General features: G+C 44.6%; 1 protein-coding gene across 2 annotated transcripts; it reads right to left on the reverse strand.

Annotated features, from left to right (window-relative positions):
* Nucleotides 1–1,294: 1,294 nt before the first annotated feature.
* LOC311141794 (golgin subfamily A member 1-like) lies at nt 1,295–14,990 on the reverse strand. Of its 2 annotated transcripts, XR_014614244.1 has the most exons (25): nt 14,752–14,974; nt 13,784–14,104; nt 11,652–11,742; nt 10,940–11,014; nt 10,047–10,144; nt 9,934–9,966; nt 9,680–9,808; nt 9,241–9,410; nt 8,907–9,018; nt 8,676–8,759; nt 8,422–8,547; nt 8,208–8,303; nt 7,958–8,053; nt 7,758–7,853; nt 7,406–7,558; nt 6,034–6,129; nt 5,712–5,801; nt 5,368–5,470; nt 5,096–5,256; nt 4,777–4,935; nt 4,570–4,629; nt 4,226–4,450; nt 2,688–2,774; nt 1,895–2,366; nt 1,295–1,562 (listed from the first exon to the last, which is right to left on the reverse strand). XR_014614244.1 is itself a non-coding variant. In XM_084177256.1 (24 exons), exons 2-24 carry the CDS (start codon nt 13,910–13,912, stop codon nt 2,286–2,288), a joined length of 2,550 nt encoding a protein of 849 aa, XP_084033382.1. In that variant the 5' UTR covers nt 13,913–14,104; nt 14,752–14,990; the 3' UTR covers nt 1,295–2,285. The 2 variants fall into 2 exon arrangements, 1 of the variants encoding a protein (XP_084033382.1); XM_084177256.1 differs by having other exon boundaries at nt 1,295–2,366; nt 14,752–14,990.
* Between the last annotated feature and the right edge of the window lie 229 nt (nt 14,991–15,219).

Raw genomic sequence — 15,219 nt, forward strand, 5'->3', positions numbered from 1 at the left:
CGATGAAAAACATGGGATGGTGTTCTCCGTGGGATGTTGAACGTTTCTGATATTTTTTTATAACCCAACCCTGATCTGTACTTCTCCACAACTTTGTCCCTGACCTGTTTGGCGAGCTCCTTGGTCTTCATGGTGCCGCTTGCTTAGTGGTGTTGCAGACTCTGGGGCCTTTTAGAACAGGTGTATAAATACTGCGATCATGTGACAGATCTTGTGACACTTAGATTGCACACAGGTGGACTTTATTTAACTAATTATGTGACTTCTGAAGGTAATTGGTTGCATCAGATCTTATTTAGGGGCTTCATAGCAAAGGGAGTGAATACATATGCACGCACCACTTTTCCGTTATTTATTTTTTATAATTTTTTGAAACAAGTTATTTTTTTCATTTCACTTCACCAATTTAAACTATTTTGTGGATGTCCATTACATGAAATCCAATTAAAAATCAATTTAAATTACAGGTTGTAATGCAACAAAATAGGAAAAACACCAAGGGGATGAATATGTTTGCAAGGCACGGTATGTACAGTTTTCATATATAAATAGACATATGGAATGTACTGTTATTTACACAAACACAAGGCAGGTAAAGGTAGAGCACATCCTCCGATAATTCCGATTTAGATAGCTTTCAATAATTATTTAACATATTTAAAATTATATTTAAAAAGTACTCCTCTCCTTTTTACATGACATATATTTTCTCCATTGATATCAAAGACATTGATATATGACTCTCACCTCCCCTTCAGAGAACAGCAAACCTGCATCACAAGTTCTAATTTTAACATGGAATTTTCCTACATTAGCCCTCTGAATTAATATTTTTATAGAAAAAAAAACAAATGAAAGACTGTTGTGAAGGGTCCTTCAGAAATCTTGGGGCGTTCCATTCAACTGAAAAGGGGTTGATTGGGGCGGTAGCATTTTCAAGGTAATTATTTTCATGCACTCACAATCCAACAATATCCCTTTCCCAACCATAGAGAAGGGATCATCAACTAGATCCAGCCGCGGCCCAATTTTTTCTTGAGGGGGGGGGGGGGGGGGGGGGGGGGGGGGGGGTCGGAACATAATTACAAATATTTGTAGACTGCAAATTCACCGCAAGAATCCCAAACAGATCTAATATTTGACTAAAACATTTCAAACCTTGCTTACATTTGTACATTTGTGTCCCTTGTGTATATTTGGGAACAGATTTCCAAAATTAAAATCACTTGGAGCAGATTTCCTGGTGTTTTTACAGTCATGTCCAACAATGACATTTTTTAAATATTTTGTTTTTGTCAGAAAACTTTGGGCCAAATAAAACCACACGTGAGCCAGATTCGGTCCACGGGCCACCAGTTGGGGAACCCTGCCATAGGTAGTCATTGGCAGTAAATACCGTTTCCTATGTCTAAATTAAAGAAAAAACAGACATTGGAGCACAGAGACATAAATAATATTCTCTGTCAAACAGAGTCGTGACAGTCTGGTAGGCCTGACCCATCCCACACTTAACACCTGGAGAATAAGACATACACTATACATACAAAAGTATGTGGACACCCCTTCAAATTAGTGGATTTGTTATTGTGAAGTGGAAACATCTAGGAGCAGCAACGGCTCAGCCGCAAAATGGTAGGCCACACAAACTCACAGAATGGGACCACCGAGAGCCAGGCCTAATTGCCCAACATCAGTGCCGACCTCACTAATGCTCTTGTGGCTGAATGGAAGCAAGTCCCCGCAGCAATGTTCCAACATCTAGTGGAAAGCCTTCCCAGAAGAGTGGAGGCTGTTATAGCAGCAAAGGAGGGACCAACTCCATATTAATGCCCATGATTTTGGAATGAGATGTTTGACGAGCAGGTGTCCACATACTTTTGGTCATGTAGTGTACTTCTACTGAGTCCATCACAGAGCTAGATCTAATGTTAACCTCATTCCAAAGGGAGGGAGGAGGGTTTCTCTTATGGTGTTGACCCATTTGATAAGTGTTCACCTTGTCTGCTTTAACCATTTTACTTGTAAATAAAATCACCCACCCAGAAAATGAACAGACCATAAAACAAGACTTTGCCCCTCTAAGTCATTGTGGAGCCTTTCTCTGTTCTCTTGAAGAGCTACATGGGAATCTGTGTCATGTCAGAAACCATTTTAAAGCTTGGGTTGTGTCCTCTTTACAATGTTCATTTGGTTGCCACAGTGATGGGAGAAGTCATGCAAGAACATGATAAAAGTCATGTGTGTGTGTCTCTGTCCTCTCCACATCTCTTCCTCTCTCTGTCCCCTCAGCTCCAGTGAGTAGGTGCCCCTGAAACTGATGGCCGAACAATACCCTTTGGAGAAGGCTTGGATCCAAACCAGGACATCTGAAAAACACAGCGATAGTTATGATTATATTAAATATCACTGGACTATTAAAACTAGTATTACAACTGGTGAAGGGTCTATAGGTAGCAAAACATGGGTTTGAATGTTATAGTATCCTCTATAAAATAACAGTTTCCCTCCAGATGCAGCTTAAGTCATTCTAAAATAAACAACAGATAGCTAGTACATTTAAGAAATTGAGGACAAAATAGTGTCATGGTCTATTTAATTTGATACACACTGGCTGTGGTATACAGGCCATAACACCCATTCATTTGACACGAGTTTCAGGGAAACAAGGTGTGAAAGGAGAAAGCCACCTTGTACTCCAGAGTCTGCTTCAACATGTCCTCTTCCTCACCAGTGAAGTTCAGCAACACAGACACCGCTTTGATCAGCTGATAGGCCTAAGATACAGAGAGGGGGACACAGAGCGAGAGAGAGATTTAGACTTCAGCCATGACCATAGACATCAGATACACTCACCGGTCAGTTTATTAGGTACACCCATCTAGTACCAGGTCGGACCCCTCTTTGCCTCCAGAACAGCCTGAATTCTTCGGTAAATTCTACAAGGTGTTGGAAACATTCCACAGGGATGTTGGTCCATGCTTGGCAGTATATTCATGCTGCGAACAGCCTGTTCCATCTCATCCCAAAGATGCTCTATTAGGTTAAGGTCTGGGGACTGCGCAGGCCACTCAAGCAAACTGAACTCGCTGTCATGTTCCAGGTGAGGTTTTTCCACTCCTCAGTTGTCCAGTGTTGGTGATCGCGTGCCCACACGCTTCTTCTTGTTTTTAGCTGATCGGAGTGGAACCCGGTGTGGTTGTCTGCTGCAATAGCCCATCCGTGACAAGGATCGATGAGTTGTGCATTCCAAGATGCCGTTCTGCACACCAATGTTGTACTGCGCTGTTATTTGTCTGTTTGTGGCCCGCCTGTTTGCGTGCATGATTCTTGCCATTCTCATTAACGATCTGTTTTCGCCCACAGGACTGCTGCACCATTCCCGATAAACCCTAGACACTGTAGTGTGTGAAAAGCCTAGGAGGGCGGCCGTTTCTGAGATGCTGGATCCGGCGCGCCTGGCACCGACGATCATACCACTCTCAAAGTCGCTTAGGTCACTAATTTTGCCCATTCTAACGTTCAATCGAACAGTAACTGAATGTCTCGATGCCTGTCTGCCTGCTTTATATAGCAAGCCACGGCAACGTGACTCACTGTCTGTAGGAGCGATCCATTTTCGTGAACGGGGTGGTGTACCTAATAAACATTAGGAGCACCATCCTAATATTGAGTTGTACCCCCTTTTGCCCTCAGAAAAGCCTCAATTCATCAGGGCATGGACTCTACAAGGTGTTGAAAGCGTTCCACAGGGATGCTGGCCCATGTTGACTCCAATGCTTCCCACAGTTGTGTCAAGTTGGCTGGATGTCCTTTGGGTGGTGGACCATTTTTGATACACACAGGAAACTGTTGAGCGTGAAAAACCCAGCAGCGTTGCAGTTCTTGACTCAAACTGGTACACCTGGCACCTACTACAATACCCCGTTCAAAGGCACTTAAATCTTTTGTCTTGCTCATTCACCCTCTGAATGGCACACATACACAATCCATGTCTCAATTGTCTCAAGCCTTTACAATCCTTTAACCTGTCTCCTCCCCTTCATCTACGCTGATTGAAGTGGATTTAACAAGTGACATCAATAAGGGATCATAGCTTTCACCTGGATTCACCTGGTCAGTCTGTCATGGAAAAAGCAGGTGTTCTTAATGTTTTGTACACTCAGTGTATATGGCCTAGCTGTGTATATGGCCTAGCTATTACAAGGACCAGGTGGACTGCTCTCACCTCAGCCTCTCTGGATGACATGAATTTTAGCACCACGTGTTTGAGGTACTCAAAGTTGATCTCTCGTGAGTCATTGAGATCAGAGGTGTTGGTGACAGTAGTGTTTGGGCCTGGGGCCGGGCCTGGAGTGGGCTCTGTAAAGGTTCTGTCTGGCCTCTCTTGCCTCTCTCCTCTCCCTTCCTGGGCCCTCTCTTTCCCATCTGACTCTGTTTCAGGTTTCAGCTTCTGCACCAGAAACACAGACACAAACAGAACTCAGCACATGGACAATATTTAATGAACTGAAAAAAATATTAGATTTAAATACAATACAATACCCATACTAAGGTATCTAAATGTCTCACCAGCTCCTTCTGCAAGGTCCTCTTTAGCTCTGCTAGCCTCTGCTGCAGCTGCTTAATGGTCTGTAAAGCAACAGGCATCCAATCAATAACAGCACACAAAACACACAGGAATAATGAAATGGTCCTGCTCCAGTTATTTCAGACAAGCAGTGATTATCTGACCATGCCTGTGTGGTGATCATGGTTTCTGGTTCGTCCAGTACCGACCTTGTTCTTGTCACTGAGCTGCTGCTCCAGGTCTCGGTTGGCCTTCTGCATGTGGTCCAGGTCGTCCACAGTCACGGTCCCATTCTGGTCCAGTTCACACAGCTCTGGAGTCTGCTGCTGCAACGTCAGGGTCTCCACCTCTACCTCCAGCTCCGATACCTGGGAGGGACACAGACAGAAGCACAGTCAGACAACACAGACAAAGTCCAATCAACAACAGACATGCAGACCTAACTTGATATGTAATGACAGACTTTTGACTTATGTACAGTATGTGAGTTAAAAGCTTAATGGCTGTGCTCCCTGTGTGTGTTCTGACCCGTGACTGGCAAGAGTCCAACTGCTCGTTCTGAGTTAGGAGCTCCTGCCTCAGGCTGACCAGCTGGCTGTCCTTCTCCTCCTCCCTCTCCTGGGCTGCCTCCTGCAGCCTCTCCGCCTCCTCCTGCAGCTGGGACAGGGAGCTCTGGGCACTCTGCAGCTCTGCAACACAAACACCATGGAAGGGAACATCAGACAAACACTACAACTTCTGAATTCACATAGCATGGGAGACAGAGGAAAAGTGCTCCTGTGGACAGAGAATGTGTTTACCATTGCTAAGTGTTTGGAGTTCCTCTTCTTTATGCTTCAGCTGCTCAGTGACGTGGGCCAGTTCTTGCGATGTTGTTTGAAGTGACGCTGTCATCTCTCCTACCTGGAAAAGGAGACAGTAACATTATCATCTATTTATGAGCACATAATCAACACAAGCCGAATTCATGGCCTTGTAACAGATCACTCCCATACAGCCTGAGTATGATTAAGGCAGATGCAATTGCATATGCAATTTTTTAAAACCTTGTTCCAACACAGTGTAAAGAATGTTGTTTGTTATTTCAAAGAGTACAGTAAAAATGTAAGATGTGATAGTAAGTATGTATGATGTGTCTCCAGACCTGTAGTTGGAGCTCCACCTTCTGTCTCCTGGTGTCCTCCAGAGCCATGGCTATCTCCACACTCACTGTCTGCCTGCTACTCAGCTCCGACTGGGGACACATATAGGGACACCATTACCCAGTTTGGATGGGCAACAGGACCATTTTTTGGGAGTTTTAATGTAGTAGCTATTGTCATAAAAATGGTGTGGCACAGCATGCAAAACATCTGGAGTGACTCAAGAATGCAATTTCATTGAAAGAATATATCTTGTTTATCAGGAAATCTGTGACTTCCTGCTTTCAACTGACTGCCTAATATTAAGCAGGAAGTGTGTCTGACCCTGGCCTCCTCCAGCTCCTCTGCCCGACTCCTCAGAGCCACATCAGCTTCATCCCTCCCCCTCAGCAGAGATGCTCTCTCTTCCTCCAACTCACTCTGGGAAATACAACACAGCGATGGGTGGGGGAGAGGTGGGTGAGGTAGCGAGAGAGACAGAGAGAGAGAGGTGGGTGGGGTAGCGAGAGAGAGAGGTGGGTGAGGGAGAGAGAGAGAGAGACAGAGAAAGAGGTGGGTGAGGGAGAGAGAGAGAGAGAGAGACAGAGAAAGAGGTGGGTGAGGGAGAGAGAGAGAAAGAAAGAGAGAGGTGGGTGAGGGAGAGGCAGAGAGAGAGAGAGAGAGAGAGAGAGAGAGAGAGAGCGCGGTGGGTGAGGGAGAGAAAGAGACAGAGAGGTGGGTGAGGGAGAGAGAGAGGTGGGTGAGGTAGCGAGAGAGACAGAGAGAGAGAGAGGTGGATGAGGGAGAGAGAGAGAGAGACAGAGAGAGGTGGGTGAGAGAGAGAGAAGTGGGTGAGAGAGAGAGAGAGAGGTGGGTGAGGGAGAGAGAAGTGGGTGAGAGAGAGAGAGAGAGGTGGGTGAGGGAGAGAGAGACAGAGAGAGAGAGAGGTGGATGAGGGAGAGAGAGAGAGACAGAGAGAGGTGGGTGAGAGAGAGAGAAGTGGGTGAGAGAGAGAGAGAGAGGTGGGTGAGGGAGAGAGAGAGAGAGAAGTGGGTGAGAGAGAGAGAGAGGTGGGTGAGAGAGAGAGAGAGAAGTGGGTGAGAGAGAGAGAGAGAGGTGGGTGAGGGAGAGAGAGAGAGACAGAGAGAGGTGGGTGAGAGAGAGAGAGAGAGAGAAGTGGGTGAGAGAGAGAGAGAGAGGTGGGTGAGGGAGAGAGAGACAGAGAGAGAGGTGGGTGAGGGAGAGAGAGACAGAGAGAGAGGTGGGTGAGGGAGAGAGAAGTGGGTGAGAGAGAGAGAGAGAGAGAGGTGGGTGAGGGAGAGAGAGACAGAGAGAGAGGTGGGTGAGGGAGAGAGAAGTGGGTGAGAGAGAGAGAGAGGTGGGTGAGGGAGAGAGAAGCAGAGAAAAAGGGATGTTAGAGAAATAAAAGCAGAAATTAGTCCAATATCAACAGATAAATATTTGATGGCCTTGTTTGAGAGTCCAGTTTCATGCCCTGTTGCAGAGATCAAATTACATGGCAACCGATAATGGACAATTAACAATCCACAGAGACCAATGGATAAGCTGATCAGAGTCTGCATCGAAACTCTATCAAATACCAAAGTGACAATTTACCTTAACATTCGGGTTATAAAACTATGCAGCACATGTCACTAAGAACAGTTTTGTGAATTAAAATGTACAGAGCAAGTGAGAGCAGAGAACTGTAACTCACAATCCTGGCTTGGGCAGAGGTGTGTTCTGTGTCTCTCTCTGTCTGCAGTGCAGAGAGCTGCTCCTCCAGCCGGTCTGCCCTCTCCTGGCCCTGCTGCCGCTCTGCAGACACCTGCTGCTGCAGACTGTCCCTCTCCACACTCCACTCTGCCTGCTGGGGTCACAGGGGAAAGGGCAGTCTCAGCATCACACATACTCATATTAACTGTCTCTGCCATAGGAGACATGAAAAAGTCTTATCAGCCTAAAGAAAAAGAAAAAACTTCAACTGCATTTGCTCCAGCCTCAGGTTCAACGTTATTTATGAACAGTGGTGGTAGAGCATCTTCCACCGTAATCTGACATTTATTTACCAGTTTGTCCAGACGTGCTTGTTTGTCAGTGATCTGCTGCTCAGTGTTCTTGAGCCTCTCGTTGCTCTCCTGCACCTGCTGTTCCAGACCTGCAATCTGAGACCGAGACATGGGGCTGTGTGTGAGAGACTGAAGGTAGAGAGAGCACAGGTCTTAAATGCTTACATTGTTCTCTCCCACCAGTGTGTCTGTTCTCTTACCTGCGCGTCCGTTCTCTCTCTGTAGTTCTTGGAAGAGTCGTCTTTGTGTCGTAGCAGGGTCTGTAGTTCAGTCACATTGTTGTTGAGTCTGGATATCTGGGGGAGTAGAGATATAGTATGCTTACCAGAGGCTTACCAGACGAGTTCATACAGTTTTTCACATATTACTGTTAACTAATGGACCATCTAACCCAGTAGCATGTGAAGAAGTATATCATGCTGATGAAGAGGTAGAGAGAGGGCTGTTTACCTGAGTCTCCAGAGAGCTAACCGTGTCTGCATGGTTGGTGCGTGCCTCCAGCAGCTCAACTCTCGTGTCCTCCAGCCTCTGCTCCAGAGTCGACTTCTACACAACAACACACAGGAAAAAGGAGCTAAGAAATGCATCACCATTCTCTATGGTATTTTCTTTAAACTAATTCCACAGGAGTCCCTCTGTCTTTAGGATTAGCTGTTGTAGTTACCTCTTTGAGCAGCTCCTGGAGGAGCTCGTCTTCACTCAGGTTGCCATGCAGACGTCTCTCCAGAGAGGAGATCTTCTCCTGCAGGTCCAACAGCACACGCTCCTTGTCCTCATCAGTCACTGTAGCCTGGGGACCACAGCAAGGAGAGAGAGGATTGGGTCAATACACAGCATACTGTACCTCCCTCCACAGGGCAGGGTGAGGAGGAGGAATAGGGGGTAGATATAGGGAGTTGCATGGTGTTCTGGTCTTACTTTGTGTTGCTGCAGCTTCAGGGCATTGTGTTCCGTTTGTAACGTATGGAGAGACTTCTCTACAGCTGCTGCCGCGCTCCGCGACTGAGAACATACACAATTAGATCACTACAATCTGAAATGTTTTATTAAATATTATCACATTTAGCTTGCTGTCATTACAGATCCGTACCATTTCAATACAGTGAAATGATTTTGGTAAAGGATTTATCTCTGGGTTAGAGGGCTCACCTTCTGGAAGTCCTCAGATACCTGTTGGATGACCTTCTGCAGGTTCTGGCCTCTGCCCTCCAGCTCAGTAATCTTCTTCTCAGCCTCCTCCCTGACCTCCAGCAGCTCCTCTCTAAAAGGAGACCACACACACCCTGTACTGTTAGACAAACACCAAAACCTCAGACAACCCAGAAGAAAACAGGCAGAATTCATCAAGAGAATTGGCATACTAACTCTGAGGGGAGCAAGCTCTACAATGAGTAAGGTCATTACTTTCAGTCATCAAGACAAGCATCTGTCCAACTACTGAATTCATGGCATTATCAAGGCAATCTCTGTGTCCTGTCCTTACCTTTCGATCTCCAGCTCCGTATTGAGCCTGCAACTTTCCTGATGCACCTCTCCCAGAGCCCGCAGCTTCTCCTGGGCTTCGGCCAGACCCTTCTTGGCCGTCTGCAGCTCAGCCTCCTTCTGCTGGAGCACTCGCTCCCGCTGGCCCAGCTGCTCCTCCTTCCTCAGTAACTACCATAACAAAACAGAACCAACCACAAAAAGGACTTCACTATAACAAATGTTTAACTACAATTATTGTCTAGGGTAATAGGAAAACGTTTGATCCCACCAAAGTGGTGTTTAACCAAGATGGATCATTACTGACACAGCTACAGCTTGGATCAGAATAGACAGACAGATAAAGCACAAACTGACAAGTGTATGTTTGACTTTCCTCATACATGCAATGTGGTGGGTTAGAGTTAAGACAGTGGGATCTTGTTGTCCGTATTGCATACCATGTGTTTGACTTTGGCGAGCTCCTGCTGCTGGAAGCCCTCCAGCTCGTCCAGGTCATCCCTCTTCTGGAACAGAGTAAGGCTCTGCTCCATCATATCATCTAGCCTCACAGACAGAGACTCTTTCTCCTGAGGAACAGACAAGATGACCCCAGTTAGATCTCTTGTCTACACAGACAAAGACTGACTGGCTGGCTGAATGAGAACCTAGAATTTTTGTTCCATGTTAGAATGCAGTTTAGACGTTAGCATACCTGCTCCAGCGTAGACATCCTTTCTATCCATTCCTACAGACAAAAACTGGAATTAATCTAACTATAAACACACACAAACATATGCCTTGTGGTGCAAAGGATATGATGCTCACCTGATCCTTCTTGTCCAGGGCCAAAGCCATGCCTTCGGCCATTTTGGCTCTATTGGCGAGGTGAGTCTCATTCTGGTCCTGCAGTTTCCTCATGGAGGCTGGGTAGTGAGTGAAAGAAAGAAAGAAAGAAAAAGAAAAAAAAAGAAAGAAAGACAAATAAAAAAAGAAAGAAAGAAAGAAAGAAAGAGGATGAACACAACAGGCTAGCCAAAGATGGCTTGGTTCAAACAGCTGGTTGTGGAATTGTCAGTGGTTAGTAGCTGCTAGCAGTGAAAGGGTGATACAATTGACCATAGAATGTGTCCAGTAAGCCAAGCTAAGTGTTCCCCAGAAGCAAAGGCAAGCAGTGCGTCTAAGCATGGCCAACACAGACATCCCATATGGACTTACACTGAGTATACAAAACATTAAGAACACTTGCTATTTTCAGACTGACCAGGTGAAAGCTATGATCCCTTATTGATGTCACTTGTTAAATCCACTTAAATTAGTGTAGATGAAGGGGAGGAAACAGGTTAAAGATGGATTTTTTAGGCTTGAGACAATTGAGACATGGATTGTGTATGTGTGCATTTCAGAGGCTGGATGGAAGAGACAAAATATTTAAGTGCCTTTGAACAGGGTATGGTAGTAGGTGCCAGGCCCACCGGTTTGTGTCAAGAACTGCAATGCTGCTTGGGGACCACAAACATTTCTAAACAATTCTATGTGAACAAGCATGTAAGTCCTTGGTTTCATCAACAAAAATGATATGGAAATCTATAGAAGTGACAGCATGATTCTCAACCCCACCGTGAGCGACTGATTGTGCTTAGGGTGACCATTACCCCAGCCAGCAGACAAACAAACGAGACAGAAAGGAAGCAAAATGGGAGGAGAATAAAGGTACGTACAATCCTGATGTTTTTCTAATGCAATTTCAAGCTTGTCCTTGGTCTTCTGCATAAGTCGGAGCTGCTCAGCGTAGTCTATTGGCAGGAGGTGGGGTGATGGGATACCAACATCACAGAAACACACAAGTACACACACACCCAGGAAAGGGGGATAGGTGGATGAGGGTAAAAGGGACAGGGAGGAGGAATAAAATAAATGAAGAGAGGCATACAAAAGGAAAGAAAAAAATGATTTTCTTAGATGAGAAAACCATCCTGGTTAAGAGGCTACATGAGGATGTGAGACTTTTAACCTCTTCTAATGGGTCACACACACCACGTCTGAGGGAGGAGTAGCTATCACACTAATCTGGGAGAGAAGACACACAGAACCCACAAAGGTAGACTAAAAGCCATGGCATTTGCTCTTAACGTTCACCAGATGGGTATGTGGTAAAGAATAAAGAAACTTTGTAAAAGTTACCCCAATCATACCTTATGAGGGTCAGTGTTGAGAACAAAAACCTTGAGGTCTGAAACCAGACATCACCCGTTGGTTATGTGACCTTTGACCTGAGTGAACCTGAGATCTAGAATCAGCTTACCCACTGCCAAACCTAACCTTAACTATTGAATGGGGAAACGCAAAACTAATCTTAGATCAGTGTCTAGGCCTAGGTGCACCCACCTCATCCTACTCTGATTAAACTGGCTCCATACAGACATGTCTTACCTGATAGTTTGGCCTCTAGCTTGCGAATCTGATCATTCCTTCTGAGGATCTGGGAGGAGAGGTCGTCCCTGGAGCTACTGCCATCAGAGGCCTGGAGGTCAACACAAACACACAGAACATAGGGCTCCTCATCAGCACAGCAGGTCACATTGGAGCTTCCATAGTAATGGGTCAGCAGGTATTAGAAACATCTATGTTGTGGGTGTTGTAGAGTCTATGAAATATCACACTGACAAGATCTACACTGAGTATACCAAACATTAGAAACACATTCCTAATATTGAGTTGCACCCCCCCCTTTTGCCCTCAAATCAGCCTCAATTCGTCGGGGCATGGACTCTACAAGGTGTCGAAAGCGTTCCACAGGGATGCTGGCCCTTGTTGACACCAATGCTTCCCACAGTTGTGTCAAGTTGGCTGGATGTCCTTTGGGTGGTGGACTATTCTTGATACACACAGGAAACTGTTGAGAGTGAAAAACCCAGCAGCATTGCAGTTTTTGACACAAACTGCTATGCCTGGCACCTACTACCATACCCCATTCAAAGGCACTTACATTTTTTGTCTTTCCTATTCACCCTCTGAATGGCACACATACACAATCCATGTCCCAATTTTCTCAAGGCTTAACAATCCTTCTTTAACCTGTCTCCTCCCCTTCATCTACACTGATTGAAGTGAATTTAACAAGTGACATCAATAAGGGATAATAGCTTTCACCTGGTCAGTCTATGACATAGAAAGAGCAGGTGTTCTTAATGTTTAGTATACTCAGTGTATATACAATATGATATACTTTATTGTCCCCGAAAGGAAATTTGACTTGGACAATTAAAGAGTGCTGCTGCTTCCACATAAATACATAAAATCAATTGACACAACATACATAGAATAACACTCCATCATACACCCACCTCCCACCCACACAAAAGTGAATTGTTCATGCCAGCCAATGCTATGACTTAGGTGGCACATGATGTAAGGCCTACAGGCCAGGCTCCAGTCCATTATTGCTATAATAACTACATTTCATATCAGTGGTACCTCACTCAGTGTGTTTACTTTAACTTGATGTCATCCTGATTTTAGCTTACTACAAATTTGACAAGGGATAGTCTACCAGGTGATTTGACCTTCTTGCCAGTCTATGACTTAAATACACATCAGCCCCAGAAGACTGGATCTGGGTAACCCTGTACCACAGTGCAATGTGGTATAACACCATCACATTGATTACTGATTAGCCTAATCAAAATGTAACCTGAACTGTCTCAACATATAGTATGTTAAGCTACCTTCTCCAAAAGAGAAAATAAATGTTGTGTGTGTGTGTTATAGTGCCTATGTGTCATGTTTGGTCAAGTGAACAGAGCATTGCAGAGCCGACACCCAAGCAGGGCTTCAGGTTGTACAGGTTTGCGCCTTAATGTTACACAGGTTACACAGGTTTGCGCCTACAATTTTTAAATTAATGTCATCATTGACAAAAGAGCCATCGTATTGTACTCGTACATTTACACTAAACCATGGCATCCACTGGCTTCTGGACGCCAATCTCCAGACACACCCAACCATATAACAATAAGCTAGCTGACTCACAGACCCAACTCATAATCCAAAAGGCAATGTCAAAAAATATAGGCAGGCATACTAGTTAATAAAGGACAATTACACCAAACTTAAAAATGCAGAAAATCACTTTACTGCTCTTTCCCTGGCTCTGCATACTGTAAATCTTGTACATTAGGCCTACTATTTTGCTGATATTCATAAAGCCATTATTAGATATCCATCTCATAAAATAATCTCTAAACACTGAGAAAACTGTAATATAATAATACAATAGCCTATGTTGAATTGAGCGTGTACAGGATAAAAATTATCATTGTTTGCGTTTTCGTAAGTGCAAAGTGTAAGCTTATTCAAATTAGAGGCCAAAAGTAATAATTTCAAAGAAACCTCCCTTCTCTTCTTCCATGATGTCCCCCTTGTAGAATAGTGTGGGAAAACTTCTTAGGCGAACAGGATTGTGTGTGACTGTGTTTTGTGTCATGTGACCAACTACTCTTGGTGGGTTCAAAAGATGACTGGCATGGACAGAGTGACAGTCAGGAAACAATATTGGTACTTACAAAATCATCCCCTGAGTCTGCCCCCACTGACGTAATGGACTCTTTGCTGTAGGAGCGAGGCATGCGGACTCCGGTCCGGGGGGCTGTGGCTGCCTCCTCAGCAATCTTCTTTTTCAGTTTGGCAAACATCTCCACCTTGCCTTAGTGTTTCTTTACCCAAGTGTACTGCCTGTTACTCTCCCCAAAAGCTCCACAATGCAAGTCCTCTGTCGCACAGGCTGTGGTCCTTCAGGGTCCCTTGTTTTGGTCACAGAAAAGCTGTATTCCAGTGTAGCCTCCTCTCACGGGCAAGGGAACTGTCATTGTCATTCCACTTTCAATCTGAAATAGACAACAGAGAGTGTCACGGTGATCAGCATGAAGACTATTACTATTAGAGATGCAGAATGAGGATATTATGAGTGATGCATGTTTCCTGGTAGTTGGAAAAACTTGTAGTTGCTAAGGATATGGACTGCTGTCAATGTCAATAGACTACACAGTTCAGGTGCCTTGAATTTTATACTATAGCTACCTGATAGTCCTTTTGTGCCGCATGATTTGTCATGTCACCAGATCACTTGACAGCTGGTTTAACAAGTAAATTTACTAAGAGATACATCTAAAAGAGGCTACTGATATTTCAGCTGGATGATAAGATGAGAGACGATGTAGCTAGCTACAATAGCTAGCTACTTACAGTATTGGCAATGGCTGCTCGCTTCAAGTTAGCTATGGTTAGCAGTTTGCCAACTAGCTAGCTAGCTCAATAGTTCATTATCATTCTGTAAATATCCCAACATTTCGAGATTTAAGAAATCGGTCGGTCCCAGTTTAGTTAACTGTTCACGACTGTTTGATCATGAAAAGACAGATGATTTCAACAATGAAGATGGCTAGCTAGCTAGTATAGTTAACGCTGTTATGGTTACTGTTATCCTCTAGCTAACAGTAACGTTAGCTAGCTAATCAACGGTACCTCCTCTTACCGTATGAACTCCGAGAAAGTAAAAAAATCCAAGTGAAGTCCATTGTGTTTAAGGTATTCTCTGCAACGAATAGAAACTACCGTTTCCCAATGTAATAACTCTACAAATATACTGCTTTACGACAAATGTCTTCCTATCTTTGTCTGGACTGTATTTTACTAGGCTAGCTCGCTAACATCAACACGTAATCTGCAACTACACTCACTGTGCTGACGTTTCATATGGGTCCATGTTCATTTGACATATCCGATAAGAGAGATGTGGAGGAGAGGTGTGTTCGTGTTCTTCTTCTTCTTTGGTGGGGTTTATCGGTGGTTGGCATCCAACGTTATGGTGCATTACCGCCACCTACTGTACTGGAGTGGAGGCCAGAGACAGGGATAAACTAAATCCTACCTTTTATTTATTTTTTATTTTTTTATTTAACCTTTATTTAACCAGGTAAGCCAGTTGAGAACAAGTTCTCAT

This window comes from Coregonus lavaretus (genome assembly GCF_964263955.1).
Source record: "Coregonus lavaretus genome assembly, chromosome: 14".
Lineage (NCBI taxonomy): Eukaryota > Metazoa > Chordata > Actinopteri > Salmoniformes > Salmonidae > Coregonus > Coregonus lavaretus.